This window comes from Anabrus simplex, chromosome 5 (genome assembly GCF_040414725.1).
Source record: "Anabrus simplex isolate iqAnaSimp1 chromosome 5, ASM4041472v1, whole genome shotgun sequence".
In the NCBI taxonomy this organism is placed as follows: domain Eukaryota; kingdom Metazoa; phylum Arthropoda; class Insecta; order Orthoptera; family Tettigoniidae; genus Anabrus; species Anabrus simplex.
The window spans coordinates 193,457,139-193,473,718 of NC_090269.1; the positions used below are offsets into that span (position 1 = coordinate 193,457,139).

General features: G+C 38.9%; 1 protein-coding gene across 1 annotated transcript in view; it reads left to right on the plus strand.

Annotated features, from left to right (window-relative positions):
• Positions 1-16,197, plus strand: part of LOC136874430 (X-linked retinitis pigmentosa GTPase regulator-interacting protein 1) — a 1,071,624-nt gene extending 1,055,427 nt beyond the window's left edge. Inside the window, exon 26 of the mRNA XM_067148064.2 lies at positions 15,795-16,197. Coding sequence (XP_067004165.2) covers positions 15,795-15,957 — 163 coding nt within the window. The 3' untranslated portion in view covers positions 15,958-16,197. The remainder of the gene's footprint in view (positions 1-15,794) is intronic.
• Positions 16,198-16,580: the final 383 nt, after the last annotated feature.

The following is a 16,580-nucleotide window of genomic DNA, read 5'->3' on the forward strand; positions in this document are numbered from 1 at the left end:
AGGTAGTATGGACTCGGAAGGTGAAGAACTATCAACCAGTTCATGGGTCTCTAAATCATTGGAAAACATACGGCTTAGTCCGTCTGCCACAACATTTTCAGTACCTCTGATATGCCTAACATCAAACTGGAAGGCAGAAATCCTGATGGCCCAGCGGGCTATACGACCTGTACGACGCGGCCTAGCTAAGACCCAACTTAAGGCTTGGTTATCTGTCTCCAAGTCGAATTTGACATGTTCCAGATAGAGACGGAACTTTTCTAAAGCAAATAAGACTGCCAAACCTTCAAGCTCATAGGTGGAATACTTGGCTTCTTGAGCCGATAGAGTCCTAGATGCATAGGCAATGGGTCGCCTCCCTACTTCAGTCTCTTGAAGAAAGACTGCGGCCACAGCCGACGACGACGCGTCGGTTTGGACGATGAATTTCTTAGAGAAACCAGGCATAGCAAGAACAGGGGCATTACAGAGAGCTAATTTAAGATCTTCAAAAGCGGCTTGTTGAGAAGGTCCCCACTCAAATTTGATGCCTTTCCTACGAAGTAAGTTCAAGGGCGCCGCTCTATTGGCGAAATTTGGAATAAATGTCCTGAAGAAATTCACCATACCAATGAACCTAGCAATACCTTTGATGTCCTTGGAAGGCTTGAAATCACGGATGGCCTGTGTTCTAGAGTGATCGACTGCAACACCATCGGGCGACACAATATGCCCTAGGAATGACATGGAAGGTTTAGCGAAAGCTCCTTTGGACAGCTTAACTGTTAACCCTGCCTTCCGAAGGCGATTAAGGACCTCTTTTAGATGATCAAGGTGTTCCTCAAAGGTCTCAGAAAATACGACGACATCATCCAGATAATGATACAAGTACTCAAAATTGATGTCGGAGAAGACCCTATCTAGCAGTCTTGTAAGCACAGCTGCTCCCGTGGGGAGCCCGAAAGGCACGCGGTTGTATTCGTACAAGTTCCAATCTGTGGCAAAGTCTGTCAGGTGTTTGGATATCTCTGCTAGCAGTATCTGGTTATAAGCCTGATTGAGGTCCAAGATGGTGAAGTACTTAGCTTTACGAAACCAGGAAAAGCAAGAATGAAGGTCGGGAAGGGGCACAGATTGTAACACCACCTTCCGATTGAGAGCCCTATAATCAATCACAGGCCTGAAGCCACCTTGGGGTTTCGGGACTAGAAAAATAGGCGAAGAATACGCCGACTTAGAGGGCCGAATAATACCATCTTTTAACATCTGATCTATGATTTCCTTCAAAGCTTTCATTTTAGGTGGAGATAGCCTATAAGGTGGAAAACGGACAGGAATCGAATCCGTAACCTCAATCTTGTATTCGATAAGGTCAGTTACACCAAGAGTCTCAGAGAAAACCTCTGGAAACGACTGACACAACTTACGAATATTCTCTGCCTGCTCCGCAGGGAGATGTCTAAGGTCTAACAACATCTCATCCTGGGTAGGCAAAACAGATGAACACGACACAGAATTACATTTTAATAAGGAAATTTTACAACTTGAAGCAAATTTGAACGTGCACGACTTGCTCAGAAGATCGAGCACTAGACCAATATGGGACATGAAGTCTGCTCCCAATATAATGGGCAAGACAAGTGCTTTGCCACAAACAGTTTAACCTTCCAAGTAAATTTGGAAATATGAATTTTGGCATATAAAGAACCTAAAATTTCTAATGGAGAAGAATTATCCGAAACATATTGAACTGAAGAGGAGCAATAGTCAGGAAGTTTACAAACAGATTTCAATTTCGGATACCATTCATCCGAAATAATGGAACACACACTACCAGAGTCTAATAGGGCAGTTACAGGTTCATTATTCAATTCAATCTTAAGAAATGGAACAGGTGCGGGGGTATCCGCCGCAATCCTAAGACATTCTTTAGGGCCTTCAAAAGATGAATTCGAAAACTGAGTTTTCCTTGGGAATTCGGCAGTTTTACTTGGGGCTGAGCCTCAGAAAGAAGAGTTAGTCGACTCAGTCGAAGCCATTAGTCACTTGTTATTATTGGCATTGGTGGAAGTTGCACCAGAAGATGAGCAGGAGGGGGTGCTATTCGAATTTGGGCAATTCTTGGCGATATGGGAAAACGCGCCGGATTTAAAACAGCCTTGAGATGACCCTGCTCCATTCCTTGTCCCACTAGACTTGATCAATGGATATTTGTTGCGAAGATGGTCAGGCGACCCGCAAGCATAACATTTACGGTGTGTGACGGGTCGGCGAGGTGGAGGCCGAAAACTACTAGAGGATGGAGGGGGTTCTTTCGCGACACGCAACGTATCGGCATATCTAACTGCTTCGGCTGAGACAGCCATAGCCTCTAACTCGGCAAAGGTTTGTGGACGCGACGCAAAACACAAGTATGATCGGTATGATGGAGAAATACCTTCCACAATGGCCTGTACAATCTGATCTTCAGGGAAGTGAAGGGAAAACACCTTGGTATAGAATTTAATATATTGGATGAAATCAGCAAGATTTTCATCCAGACGCTGTACATGGTAGTAGTACTTTTGTATTAATGATGACCTTGCCCTAGCCGGAATGAAATTTTTCCAATAAATGGGCGTGGAAGTCTTCTATCGATGATTGTTCAGCAATGGCTCTTACTATTTTGTCTGAGAGGACACCAATGGAATAAGGGTAAATTATCTGAAGGATTTGACACGGAGAAAGAGAAAAAACGAGGGCATGATCTTGGTATTCGACTAAAAACCTTAAGAAAGCAATGACATTAGTTGTGGAGTTAACAGAAAACTTGGAAATACCTCTAAGTAACATAGCTAATGAATGGGGCAAACTGCTGAAACCAGGTGACATAGTAGGAAGGGGCCTAAGTGGCGGAGAAGCAGATTCCGAAGGTGCATTATTCAACACAAAGGGTGGAATGGATGTGCGACGAACGGACTCAGCTCCTAATGGAACAGAAGTTTGTTGGACTTCTACAGATTTTGTACTTTCTTCCCCAGTGGGAGAATGCTCCTCGCTGACAATGTTTACCCCCATGGGCGGGTCAGTTTTGGAAGCCGTTGCGCCAGTTAACAATTGGCTAACTTTACCTGACAATTTAGAAATGTTTTCGATAAGAGCATTAGCCTCTTTTCCCTGAACATCACTCAACTTAAGAGACAATAGATCGTGAAGTCTATTATAAAAATGGAAAAGTCTAGCTTGTACACGCTTAAGTTGATTTGGTGATGGATCATTTTCTTCAAAAAAACTAACTACGGACGCTAGTTCCGTAGTATTGTCAGTGATCGTGGAGAGAGAGTCGTCAATCTCTTTCTCACCCAAAGTTGGGATGGAAACAGGCAATTCAAGGGAATCTTTGAGCTTCGAGGTATCGGCCGCAACCGTGCCTCCAGATTGCACATTTCTAATTGTTAATTCATAAATCAATTCCTCCTTGCGCAAATAGCCGGGATGGAGGACATCGCGAGGGCCGGGCATGATGACAGAACTTTACAAATTTGGAAAAAAACAAAAGAAAAACCAGCGACTGAGAAAATTGTTAGAGTTCAATACAAAGTAAGTCTTAGCCGTCAAAAGGGGCTAAATTGAGACCCATTCAACCACGCTCTGCTACCACTTGTTACGGAGATCTCCGTGGTAGTTAGCGGTGAAAGAAGATGCGGGCTGGAATAGGTCTCAACTACAAAATTAAAATTAATTTAAATTAATTTAAATTAATTAATTTAAATTAATTTAAAACTTTACCAAAGGTTATATTTTCTTTTCAAAATCAACAAATAACAGGTACCAAGTAGCAGATCAATAATTAACAAATTACAGCTCATTACAAAATTTGGGCTTCGAGCCCCAAGTATACTTTCTGAGCTCTCAGCTCACGATCACAATTGCTAAAGGGCAGAAAACCCCTAAGTACAAGGAGCACTTGCTCCTAATTACAATGTTAAGGAAAAGAGCAGACCCGCTCTCGATTTGACAAGCCTCTCAAAGATGAACTTTCACTCCAGACTGCCCTCAAGGCACACTAGGAAGCGGAGGTATTAGATACCCAACCTACAGGGCCTTTACATGAGGAAAACAAACATCAGGTTAAGTTACTGGCCCATAATGCAAAATAGAATGAAGGCGATAACTTGCACTCCTACACGTTTTTGTCTAAAAACTTATGTGGCGCTAGGCCGATAATACAATATATGGAGGTGACTAGTCGGCAAAATAAGTTTAAGACTTTAAGAAGGAAGAGAAAAACGGTTACGAAAACATAGTCACCTCAAATTCAGAATGAAGGGGAGTTCGAGAGGGTGAAGCACTCTCTATCCCCACTTTATAGTAAAAGAAATTTGAAGTTTTTACATACACAGAAAGGAAATTTACATTTTAAAGGAATAGGTTACATATTAAAGGCTTCGAACCCTCCCCGAGAGTTAAACTGCTGAGCTAGCGAGAAATAAAGATGTTAACAGGCCATTACCTTGTTGAAGAACTCCTGCTTGAAGAAAGAGGCGCTTCCCGCCCCCTGCTACATATTCACACACTAAGAGAGATGTTACTGAAGTGGCACCGAGACAAGAAAATCAGCAGTTTTTATACCCTCGTGGAGAATTCGAGGCCTTTCAGGAAAAAGTAGACACACCCACACGATTTTATTGGGTAGCTAAAAGCAGCATATCCATATCGACGAAGACATACATGATTGGCTGAAAATTAATTAAGGAATTTCGGGATTGGCTGAGTTCAAAACTGGCGGACAGAAGGATGAATATTGCCAACCCAAACAATAAAAGAAAGAAATTTAACAAAGAACAACTTATGAATACAAAGTTTCTTCAAGAACAGTCCCTTCACTTCGCACCAGAGTGCACAGTCGTACTCTTTTCTCTGTAGAGACATCTAGAAGAGAATGTCCACACTTCTTGATATGGAATAAACAAACACAAATCGAAATAGACACAGTTCAGAACACTTCAAAATTACCAAATTTATAATAGTGACATCTTCCGAGAAACCGTTGAGTTAATACACTTTGTTAAAGTTCAGGCTTTCTCCTGTAGAGGAGTTTTTTTACTGGCGCAATATTTAAATTTGCGGGGTCGGGGTGTACCAACCTGTACAGATATATTATATAAAATTTAAATAAAACAATGAAAAATGGGTTGGGTGACTAAAAAGAGGGCTTTTGGCAGAACCCAGTGAAGGATCATTCCCACAATACCCACATTAACGTTGGTCCACAAACACATCATATAAATCCAAAACATTACACAAATACAGACCATAATATCCACACAAGCTCGCACAGAATCGAGAATATTACCCCAAATAAATCATAATTAAAATCACAAAAGCCATAGGGGGCTAAGAGATCAATAGAATACCCGATATAAATAAAATAATAATAGGATGGGCCAGCTCAATTTACATGACCAAGTCAACCACATGAACACCACTCAAGATGAAACAACCATTATTATATTTACGACACCACACACAAGTTAACGCTATCGCAGACAAGACAATAATGAATAATAATCAATTACATAACTGCCAGGCATTAAAAGTAATAAACTTCATAGTTAGGTTCCGTATTGAGTTGAGACTATGCTTAAAGTAAATACAAAATTTTAATATTCCACCTTCTCAATACTAAAAAATCCATTGATGTTTTTACAAAAACATTACAATGACGTTAAAAGGTACTAGTTTCGGTCCACTGTGGACCATCATCAGCCTAGCCAAATTACAACAGTAAAAGACATAGTGATAAAAATAGTATGGAGAAATGAGAGAGGATCTAAAAGGATGCGATGGTGGTGGAATGACAGATAAAAGTGAAAAAACCGTATTTGCGAATAATGATAAAAGTAACAGAAGTGTTCACAATGACAAGTAAAATCTTGTGAAGTCACGTAAAAAACTCTCGATGAGATAGTCTTTGGTTGGCAGTTGCTCCTGTGTTGCACGATTGACATATATAACTACGTATATGCTTCTAGAAAGTTGTAGATGTAAGTTCCACTTTTGCGTAGAGGGAAGAATTGTCCGATGAGACTAGCACCAGATTAAAATTGACAAAGTTGAACCTGTTCTATGGTGGAATTAAAGGCTTTCTGTTAAAGACGCTTAATCTAGAAAAAAGTAATTTTGCCAAAGTTTTCATTCCCAAAACAACTAATAATCATCCAACATTAAAGAACTCAACCCCTCCCTGCGCTCCTACTAGACATTCCCCTTCCAAAACCACACCCACAAACATTTCTCCTCCTACCCCTACTCCCTCCCCTCAACCTCCACCACCTCACTCTTACAACACAAGGAGTAGACACAGAACAGACAGTCACCACATAACCTCGGACAACACCAAACCGACAAACAGCAATTGGAGGGGTAAGTGAAGTTTCTAGAAACACACTCTTAACTAGCAACACAAATTCCGATTACTTACAAGATTCCTTTTCTTGTTACAGACATTCAACAAGATAAACCAAGCAGCAGCTTTCAATACAAACGTTGATTTACGTCCCTTTCAATCATCCTTATCAAATCCATTAGTTCAACGAACGGTCATTGACATCTATAAGAACATATCTTTTCAACAGCATTCGCCGAGGTCACATGACAAGCATTTAAATTTCTTGAAGAACAACATTTATCCTGTTATAAGTTCAATCATCAAATTGACGATAAATTTGAATCTTTATAGACTCTTATCCACAAGAGATAAATAACTTTTTTACCAGATCTCATTGCTAAGAAAATCCTCAAATTTAGCTCCTAAGATTGATCTTCACATCTTTCTAGGATTTTGGACATGATATATATATTATTTATTTTATATTTTAGTACTCTCTCTTCCATAATTTTAATGTATGTTCCTATTAAGCACATGTAATTAAGCCATGTATACAAAGATTTTATATTTTATGATTTTCTAATAGAATAAGTTTTAAGTTTGTCAAAAATGTTCTAATAGTTCTTAAGTCTTTATTTACGTAAATAACAATCATTTGAGATTCAGATTTGGCTGATGATGCTCCATAAGGGAGCGAAACATGTCCCATATATAACTTTTTAACTAATGAAGTTATTTTAATGTAACAACATTATAATGTATTGAACAGGTGGATTCATAATAAAACTTTATTATTGTATATTAAGGTTTTTGTTGACGAAAATTTAAATCTGGCAGCTTGCGAGTCCGGGCAGAGGGGAAAGGGGGTTGTAAGAGGTCTAGGAAGTAAGCGGGAGGGGACAGGAAAAGCATGGTGGAATGCGCATGCTATACTATATCTTTGCATCAGGAAGAGAACTTCCAGTTCACCTCTGATTATTGAACCATTCGTAATAAGTCTCGTTCGCTCTGTCGTGTGGTGCGGTTGTACAGCGCGTGCGCTTGTATCGAGTCGGTTCTAGAGTGTTCTACTTAGTGCTTGCCGTGTGGTAGCGTGCAACACGTAGGTCGACATGGATAGTGACAGTGGCGGAGGTGAAGAACCTGATCCTTTAGCTAATGATAATGTTGATCATGAAGAAACAGTGAAGACAAATCATCATTCTGCAACTATCTCTAAGAATTCCTCGGTGACTAATAATCATAAACCTTCTAATACTCCTAATTCGTCTACTATACCCACTAACCATAATCTTGCTGCATATAGCTACCCTACTAATCATCAGGGACCATATATTGTATTTGTGTCCGGTAAAAGTACGAGTAACATTGGCAACCTACACCCAATGGCACTCGGAAGACTTCTACATGAAAATAATTTCCATGTTCACTCCATTCAACCCAAAGGGAGAAACAGAATTCAGGTCGTTTTTCTATCTGCATTACATGCTAACTCATTTTTACAAAGTAAATTTCTTGCCTCACATAACTTACATGCATTTATTCCACACTCAAACCTATTTCGCATAGGTATAATTAGAGGAGTTGACAAAAATCTTACTGAACCTGACATATTAGCTCTAATCAAAAGTGATATTAAGGTCCATTCTGTACAACGGTTAAATCGTAAGACGGTCGAAGACGGGAAGGTCGTATACGTGCCAACTGGATCAGTCAAAGTAGTCTTTTGGGCGAAACATCTTCCCAAATATGTATCTATTTTTCAAGTTGTGTTAGAAGTGACTCCATTTATTTTTTCTCCAATTATTTGTGGGAAATGCCAAAGATATGGTCACACTCTCAGAAATTGTCAGTCGTCCACTTTTAGATGCAAAAATTGTGCCTTAAACCACGCGACAGCTGATTGCCTATCTAATATAATACAATGTTTGCACTGTAATAAGCAACACGCATCAGGAGCGACTGAATGTGAGGTACACAAACGCCAAATTGAAATCAAAAAACTAATGTGCCTCGAGAATGTATCTTATTCTGAGGCTGCTTCGCGTCTATACCCACAGACTATAGCCCCACAAGACACTCTTCAACATTTTCCCCCCTTGCATACTCCTGCGCCTACACCGGTTGTTGAAACTCCGCGTAAACGGAAGTTTACACAGGTTATTGTTAAAGATTTTCCACCCAAGCCGACTCCTGGATATGATCGTATGGGGCACATGCAACTTCTGCAGAACTATCAAATTCCTCGACACGCAGCGATACCAGCTCAGCACCACCCCCCTGCACATCTACAGCAGAACCCAACTACATCACGACAACCCTTATCGCAGCAAACGGTAAACGAAGCAGCTTTGACATCTCAACATGATATGCAAAAAGACCAGGTCATACAATGCCTACGTACGCTCATGTTGCTATTACCCCCATTACTTAAGGACCAACCGAATATGTTATCCATGATTGGACAATTCTGCGACAGCCTACAGTCCCTATTCTCTAAAGACAATGAAGACAATTCAATGGAATGCTAGAAGTATTCGCAATAAATACCATGCACTGAGAATATTAATAAAAGAAACATCACCGGATATAGTACTCTTACAAGAAACATGGCTTGCGCCCGATAGGGTTTTTTCTATACCTTATTATCAAATTGAACGCATAGATGGCCCGGGGTATGATGGAGTAGCGTTTTTAATACATCAATCATTCACATATCAGCTATTTCATCCACAATGTCAAATACCTAACGTATATGTACTAGGAATAATAATTAATAATATACATGTCATAAATATATATTGCCCACCTGACCAATATATATCATATAGACAATGGCAACAATTTTTTCAACAATTCCATGCCCAAAACCAGCTACTTATTTTAGGGGACATGAATATTCATCATACCCAATAGGGTTCCCAAGTGGACACACCTAGGGGAACTAACTTCTTAAACGCAATACAGCGAAGTAATCTCGTAATTCTCAATGATGGGTCCCCGACCAGACTACCTCCCCCTGGAGCACCTCCAAGTGCAGTGGATATTTCATTATGCAGTTATACTATAGCATCCACAACTACTTGGCGTACATTGTGTGATACACATAGCAGTGATCATTATCCAATATTTATAACTCATGGTTCCGGATCTATAATGAAACCCCCATGGACTAATCAAGTAATGAGTACAACACGCTCTTTACATAAGTTTGATCCCGAGACTTTCAAGGTATTTATATTAAAACAGGTTGAAAAATATACAGTCGATGAGTTTAATTACAATAAGCTCTATCACATTATATATCAATATCTCGACTGTTATCACCCATTTAACCGAACACCCAATGCACACTCCCACAATATTGGTGGCCTCAGATGGTGGGATGATGAATGTCACCACCTCATTCTTAAAAGGAAACGCCTTTTTAAAATCTATCGGAAAACACTAAACTTAGTGAATTATATTCGCCTGAAACGCCATAATGCTACAATACGTCGCATATTTCATCAAAAAAGGCGCACAGCTTGGAAAGCCTTTATCAATTCTTTCCATAAATATATATCCGTAACAAGATTATGGAACGCGGTTAGAGCACTGGCGCGCGTCTCCACACAAATTACTAGACCTTTAATTCAGACAGATATTTTGGAACAATTCCTTTATTCATTAACTCCCAATACGATGGTCTCAAAGTACGTCCCTAATTGTAATGATTCTCCACTCTCGTCTTCAGTTTTGCTACAGAACATCACCCTACGTGAACTCACAGCAACGCTACAAAAATGTAACACATCCACACCTGGTCCGGACTACATTACTTACACAATGATAAAAGCACTCCCCAACCCGGCATTGCAAGCACTTGTGAATCACTACAATCAAATACTACAAACCTCTACCCCTCCGGACGACTGGAATAAATTTTTCTTAACACCTATTCCAAAACCTCGGCTACCGTTGAATAATCATAAAAATATTCGTGGAATTGTATTAGCCTCTTGTATACGCAAAGCATTTTTAAAACTTCTACTACAACGTTTTTTATGGTACCTAGAATACTATGAATTGGTTCCCAAATGCCAATATGCCTATTTTAAAGGTCGCAGTTCACAAGATGCCATTAATGTACTAATAACTGACATATTACTTGCTAAAACAAGAAAATATCACACAATTGCCATCTTTCTGGACATACGGGGAGCGTTTGACTCAGTCCCATTGCATATGTTATGGGCCGCATTATCATCTAAAGGACTTCCTACTCCGTTCATCACACTACTCCGAAACCTCCATACATATCGCAAGCTTATAATAAAACACCCTGATGCACCACCTATTTCACGTCAGGCTACAGATGGACTTCCACAGGGCGATATTTTTAGTGGCATATTATTTGCCTTGTATCTCTCAAACCTCGAACAGCTTGTACTCCAACATGCACGTACCTTACTCTATGCTGATGATATAGTCATATATACATCAGGGAAGGATATTAATGATGCCCGTAATACTATTACTAAAGTCGTGCTTGACGTACAGAACTGGTTAAGTGACCATGGTTTATCAATATCTCCAACTAAGTGTTCAACACTCATTTTTACGCAGAAACGACTCTACAACACTGAACCATTAAAAGTGGCTTCCTATGAGATACCGATACATACATATCATAAATATCTCGGCATCATCCTAGATAATAAACTAACCTTTACTAGACATATCCAGTACCTCATAAATATGGCGGATAATTATACCAAACTCCTCAAAGCTATAACAAGACGATCATGGGGGGCAGACCCTACTACAGCCAAGACAGTATACTGTGCTACAATTCGCTCCAGATTAGATTATTGCGCTCATATCATTGATATTGCTAATCATGCAACACTGAATAAGCTACATACTATACAACACCGCGCATTACGTATTTGTTTTGGTGCATTAAAATCTACACCCACGAATGCTCTACAAGTAGAAACGGGAGAACCACCACTCCATATACGTCGGCAGTTCCTTACTTCCAAGTATCTCATACGACGTTTCATAACAGTTTCTCATCCTATTGTACCGAAGCTCCACCTACTACATGAAAGATACAATTCAAATAATATCAGAGACAAAAGAACCCCTGCTCTAATAACTGTATTCCAATATGTATCGACATTAACAACCAATACCATAAGGTGCGCCAAACTTCCCCATTATACGGTACCGTATGAGGTAGTACAATACTACACAGATGCTATCCAAGCTACAACTACTACTTTCGCATTCCTACAGTATAAAACCTCTATGTTTTCAACACCCTCGAAAAAACTTCGCTTATCATACTCTAACATTGGACATAATTTCTATACCGATGGATCTCGGAATTCATGCGGGGTAGGAGCAGCATTTTATTATGAACGAATACAACACATTGAACTATATAAACTCCACCCGGATTTCTCTATATTTACTGCAGAACTTATAGCGATCAGACAAACACTCCTGTATATAAAAAACGAAGCAATCCCTAACGCTAATATCTTCACAGATTCTCTATCAGCATTACAATCGATCCAGTCTTCTAAATTCACGATGAACTGGTATGTTTATAATGTTAAACAACTATTATATGACCTACGTACTACTGGAACTAAGATTACAATTATATGGATTCCAGCTCATAAAAATATTCCCGGTAATGAAACAGCGGATAAAGCTGCCAAACAAGCATCACTGCTCAACACCCCTCCAATGACATTTATGACTCCAGTTACCGATCTAATTCCACTACTAAAGCAACATCAAAAAGCAACATGGCAACAGTTCTGGAATGACACTGCAAGAATAAAAGGGACCTTCTATTACAATATCCAACCCTCTCTGCCAATCAAACACTGGTATCAACGATCAACTTACACACGGCGTCATATAATAACTATTATTAGGCTACGTTTCAACCATTCGCTTACGCCCTTGTTAAAGTACCGTTTCAATATTGTCAGCCAACCGACATGTCAGTGTGGTTCAAATGAGGCGGATGCAAATCACCTCATTCTCCAGTGTCAGTTATATACTCAGGCTCGAGCACGCTTAATTGCAAGTCTAACCTGTTTACGAATACCACTTCCAACAAGTGTTGCTTGTCTTGTTTACAATCCGTCACCGGACATCATATACATATTAAACAGATATTTAGAGGACACGGGCATCATATTGTAAACATACCATACGATTCACGTTTCATTAATAGTTGTGTCACTTACATAGACTTCATAACACTCCCGACTATGCCTACTTAGGTTTTGTTTAATTTTTGTTATTATACAACTCTAGCAGAAAATGAGCACAATGTTCGCGTTACTATTGTCTTTTGTCGCCTCTAGCACATATGTTAATACGTTGTTCATTTGTTAGAAAGATCCAGATTCAGTAGGTAAATTCTCTTTGGTAGGTCAGATGCTCTTTGGTAGGAACGGTTTAGGGTAACACGGCGTTAGTCATATCACATGTCCTCGTTCGTCAAGTGTTACTATATATTAAACATTCTACGATCCAAAAGGCCCTCATCTGTACAGATTCTCTCAGTGTTCTTCAAGCATTAGAAAATCCTACAAAGGCGGACAATTGGTATATAGAAAATCTACGACAACTCTTGTATGATCTAACTATACTAAATCGTTCCGTATTATTTACATGGGTGCCAGGACATTCTGGCATAACAGGCAATGTCATGGCCGATAAACTGGCCAATGAGGCAGCTGATGGACGAGGACTACGCTACCATATTGCACTCCCACACAATGATGTATGGACAATTTGTCAGAAATTTCTCCGAGAAAAGTGGAACGAACATTGGCGTCAATCTGCACAATTTAAAGGTACACATTTCTACAATATTCAAAATAACATTGCTACTAAACCATGGTTCGCAAAAGGCAAGTACACTCGACGTCATATCACTACTCTAGTCAGACTTCGCTTGAATCATGCCTGTACACCGGAACATCTGTATCGTTTAAAGATTAAGGAAAACAACTTGTGTAATTGTGGTCACTATGTCGGCACTATAAATCATATTTTGTTTCAATGTGAGAAATATCCCCGACAGCAACAACATCTCATTTCCACTTTACTATCACTCGGATTTCAACTTCCTCTCACTATTTCTTGTTTAGTATACCATCCGACAGTTCGCTTAGCTGAGTTACTGACTAACTTTTTTCACGCCTGTAATATCCTGCTTTAATCTGTACGATCCTGCCTCCCTTATTTGTGATCTGGTCATGTATGTCTATAGTAGTAAATCGCCGTGATAGATCACACTGGCGTGAAGATGTAGAACCCTGTGTCCCCGTGCTAAATCCCTGCAACCTAACACATGTCAACTTGTTCTGTTGTACATATCTGTAGTATTAGACGCCTCATCTATTCCTCATGTCTCTTTCCTACACAACCTCTCTCAATACACTAGTGTGTACTTCCGTTTCCCACTACCCTCCAATCTATCCCTTTTTGTAACAGACACTTTGATTGGTGAAGTTTAAAACAACCCAGTGACTGGACGTAGTGCGCTGCGCAGAGTCCAAGAACACACAAAGAAGAAGAAGAATATCACATGTCCTTGATAAGCTTTCACTACACTTTGCGCGATATATACATTCTACCCCTCCATTTGTGTTACTCCATCCTTAATACTAGATCCTTTAGTTGTTGTGTGCTATCCTTTGTCCTTCCCAATTGTCGGCCCGTTCCGTATGTCAAAGTAGAAGACGCCAAGATGGGTCACTTCGGCGTGAAGATATAGTACCTTGTGTCCCCGTGCTTACTCCTATGTCTATTACACTTACACCCACAAGATGTAGATGTTCACCCATACCAGTGATCTTTGTACTGTGAGATAAAGTATTTCTTCGTCACCATAACTAAATGTTTCTGAGTGTTCGACAGTGTTTCATTTACAAAGTATTGGAACTGGGTGTTAGTTACATACAGAGCCCAACCAAATATAGATAGATAAAGCCTTTATTTTCTGTGGCGAAGTTAGGGCTCTTGGCCCTTTCTTACACTTAACCACACACATATTATTATTATTATTCCATACAATATATACATGCAAAGAAGAATGAAAGAAAAAGTAACTGCCTACATAATACAGGTTTGAGGAAAAAGAAAAAAAAAAAAATCAATACACAACAAAAGAAATAAGAATGTAAAAATACTAATAAGCTTAATAAAAATACTAAATGAAAATTTAACTAATTGTATCCTTGCAAGACTAATTTAAATTATTATATTAGACCAATATTTATTTTATTGTGCAATAATCTCATATCATTTTCACACACAATCACTCGTTCCACTCATACTGGTACTGTACCTTGCTGGAAGCACTTAACGAGGAACTGCTGGTAGGAGGTTTTAAATATACTTTTTGATGCAGCATCCTTGATGTCTTTGGGAAGAGTATTCCACCATCCCGAAGCGGTGATAGTAAATGATCGATGGTATGTGGTTGTTCGGTGGACAGGTATTTCTACGAGGGACACTGAGCGAGTATCATGGAGATGTAAAGAACCAAGGTGACGAAAATTGCTGGAGAGATAAGCAGGGATGTCTTCCGAAAGTACCTGGTACATAAGAGTATTTGCATGTAGTTTACGCCTGTCGTCTAGTCGTAACCAAGATAATTGTTTATAGTAGGGAGAAACTCGAGCGTCATACCGTAAATCCATAGCATATCTAAGACAAGCATTTTGAGTGCGTTGTAGTTTCAAGCTTAATTCTTTTGTTATATCCGTAAGAATTACATCACAGTAGTCAAAAATGGGAAATAATAATGACCGAACAAGTCATATATCAAGAAAGAAAAAGAAAAGAACCATTCGTAAGTTACAACACTGTAATGTTCTTGTAAAAACGGTTAGAAAATATCCTAGTGGTGCCAAAAAAAATGTAAGTTCTGTTTTGTATGTCAATTTTATAGTGATGATGAGACAAATGTAAAATATGTTTTGGCATTATGAAATATTAATATGAAAAACAGAGAAAACTTGTAATCTATTTCAACACTTCCCTCTTCATCAGTTTAAGTGGAAGTAGTTCTATGACGACTTCAGTATGCTAGTCTTACATGATGTTATAAAGAAGGGGCCCCACATTTTTAAATAGCCCAGGGCCCCCAAACACCTTTATCAGGCACTGGCTTGGGGGAATTGTATGGTATGTGTGATGCATTTCTCAATTGCTGGTTGACTTCAGTAATACCAATTATGTAAGTTAAGGATCTTCATATTAGACCCTTAAGACTATCTTGTCATCTATTAACTATTGCTGTTTGATTTACCTCGATTCTGAAAGGTATATTTTTACTTTAAATTTTAGAGGTTATAAACACTCTGCTGGCTGCACATTAGCATGCTATTCTTGAAATATAACATATTTTTCTCTTCTCCAGGTATGCTGAGGTGGATCTAGTGCAGTTAATGACTGAAGGACATGACCTAATTAAAGAAAATATTCCTGTCAGAACTGCCAATGGGACTGAGAGAATTGGCTTTCTTACCATCTCTATGACTGGTGTGAAATTAATGCATAAAGTTGCCTTTGAAACAAAATAATGCACTAGCAAGATCTGAGTCAACAATCAAATACTACATTAGAATTCTTATTTTTGCTAAAAGTTTTGTCTTATTTGGGCAAGCCATATCATTGCTGCAGCAATTTTTGAGACATAAGTTTTTATGCTATATATAGGAATGATTTGATATACTTTCATATGCCTGTTCTATTTGTCTTGTGTGTTATTTCGTTTTGTTTGCAATTTATTGGTAAGAAACAGTTTGATGTTGAATGTAATATTATATATATAATTTATCATGACCACATGAATAAAACATACCGTATTTGAGAACATCTGTCTATACTGAATATTTTAATGTGACTCAGCATGTCCTTTCGTTTATATTTTGTACAGAATGCTCAATTAGACACTGAATATAGTGCCATTGTAGTGAGACAATGCCCTGAAAATTTTACTTGTTTTTCATATTTTAAGTCTGAAAAATCTTGAGGGACGAAGAGTACCGGTAGCCTATTTGTAGGGTGAGGATTAATCATTTTTTATCATGCACAGACCTCGCTACTACAAAATCCAAATCAAATAGAATATTTTTTCTTATAATTTACTGCGTTCACTGAAAGTTGCCAAATGCATATTATGTACGAATTGAAGGGAATTTAA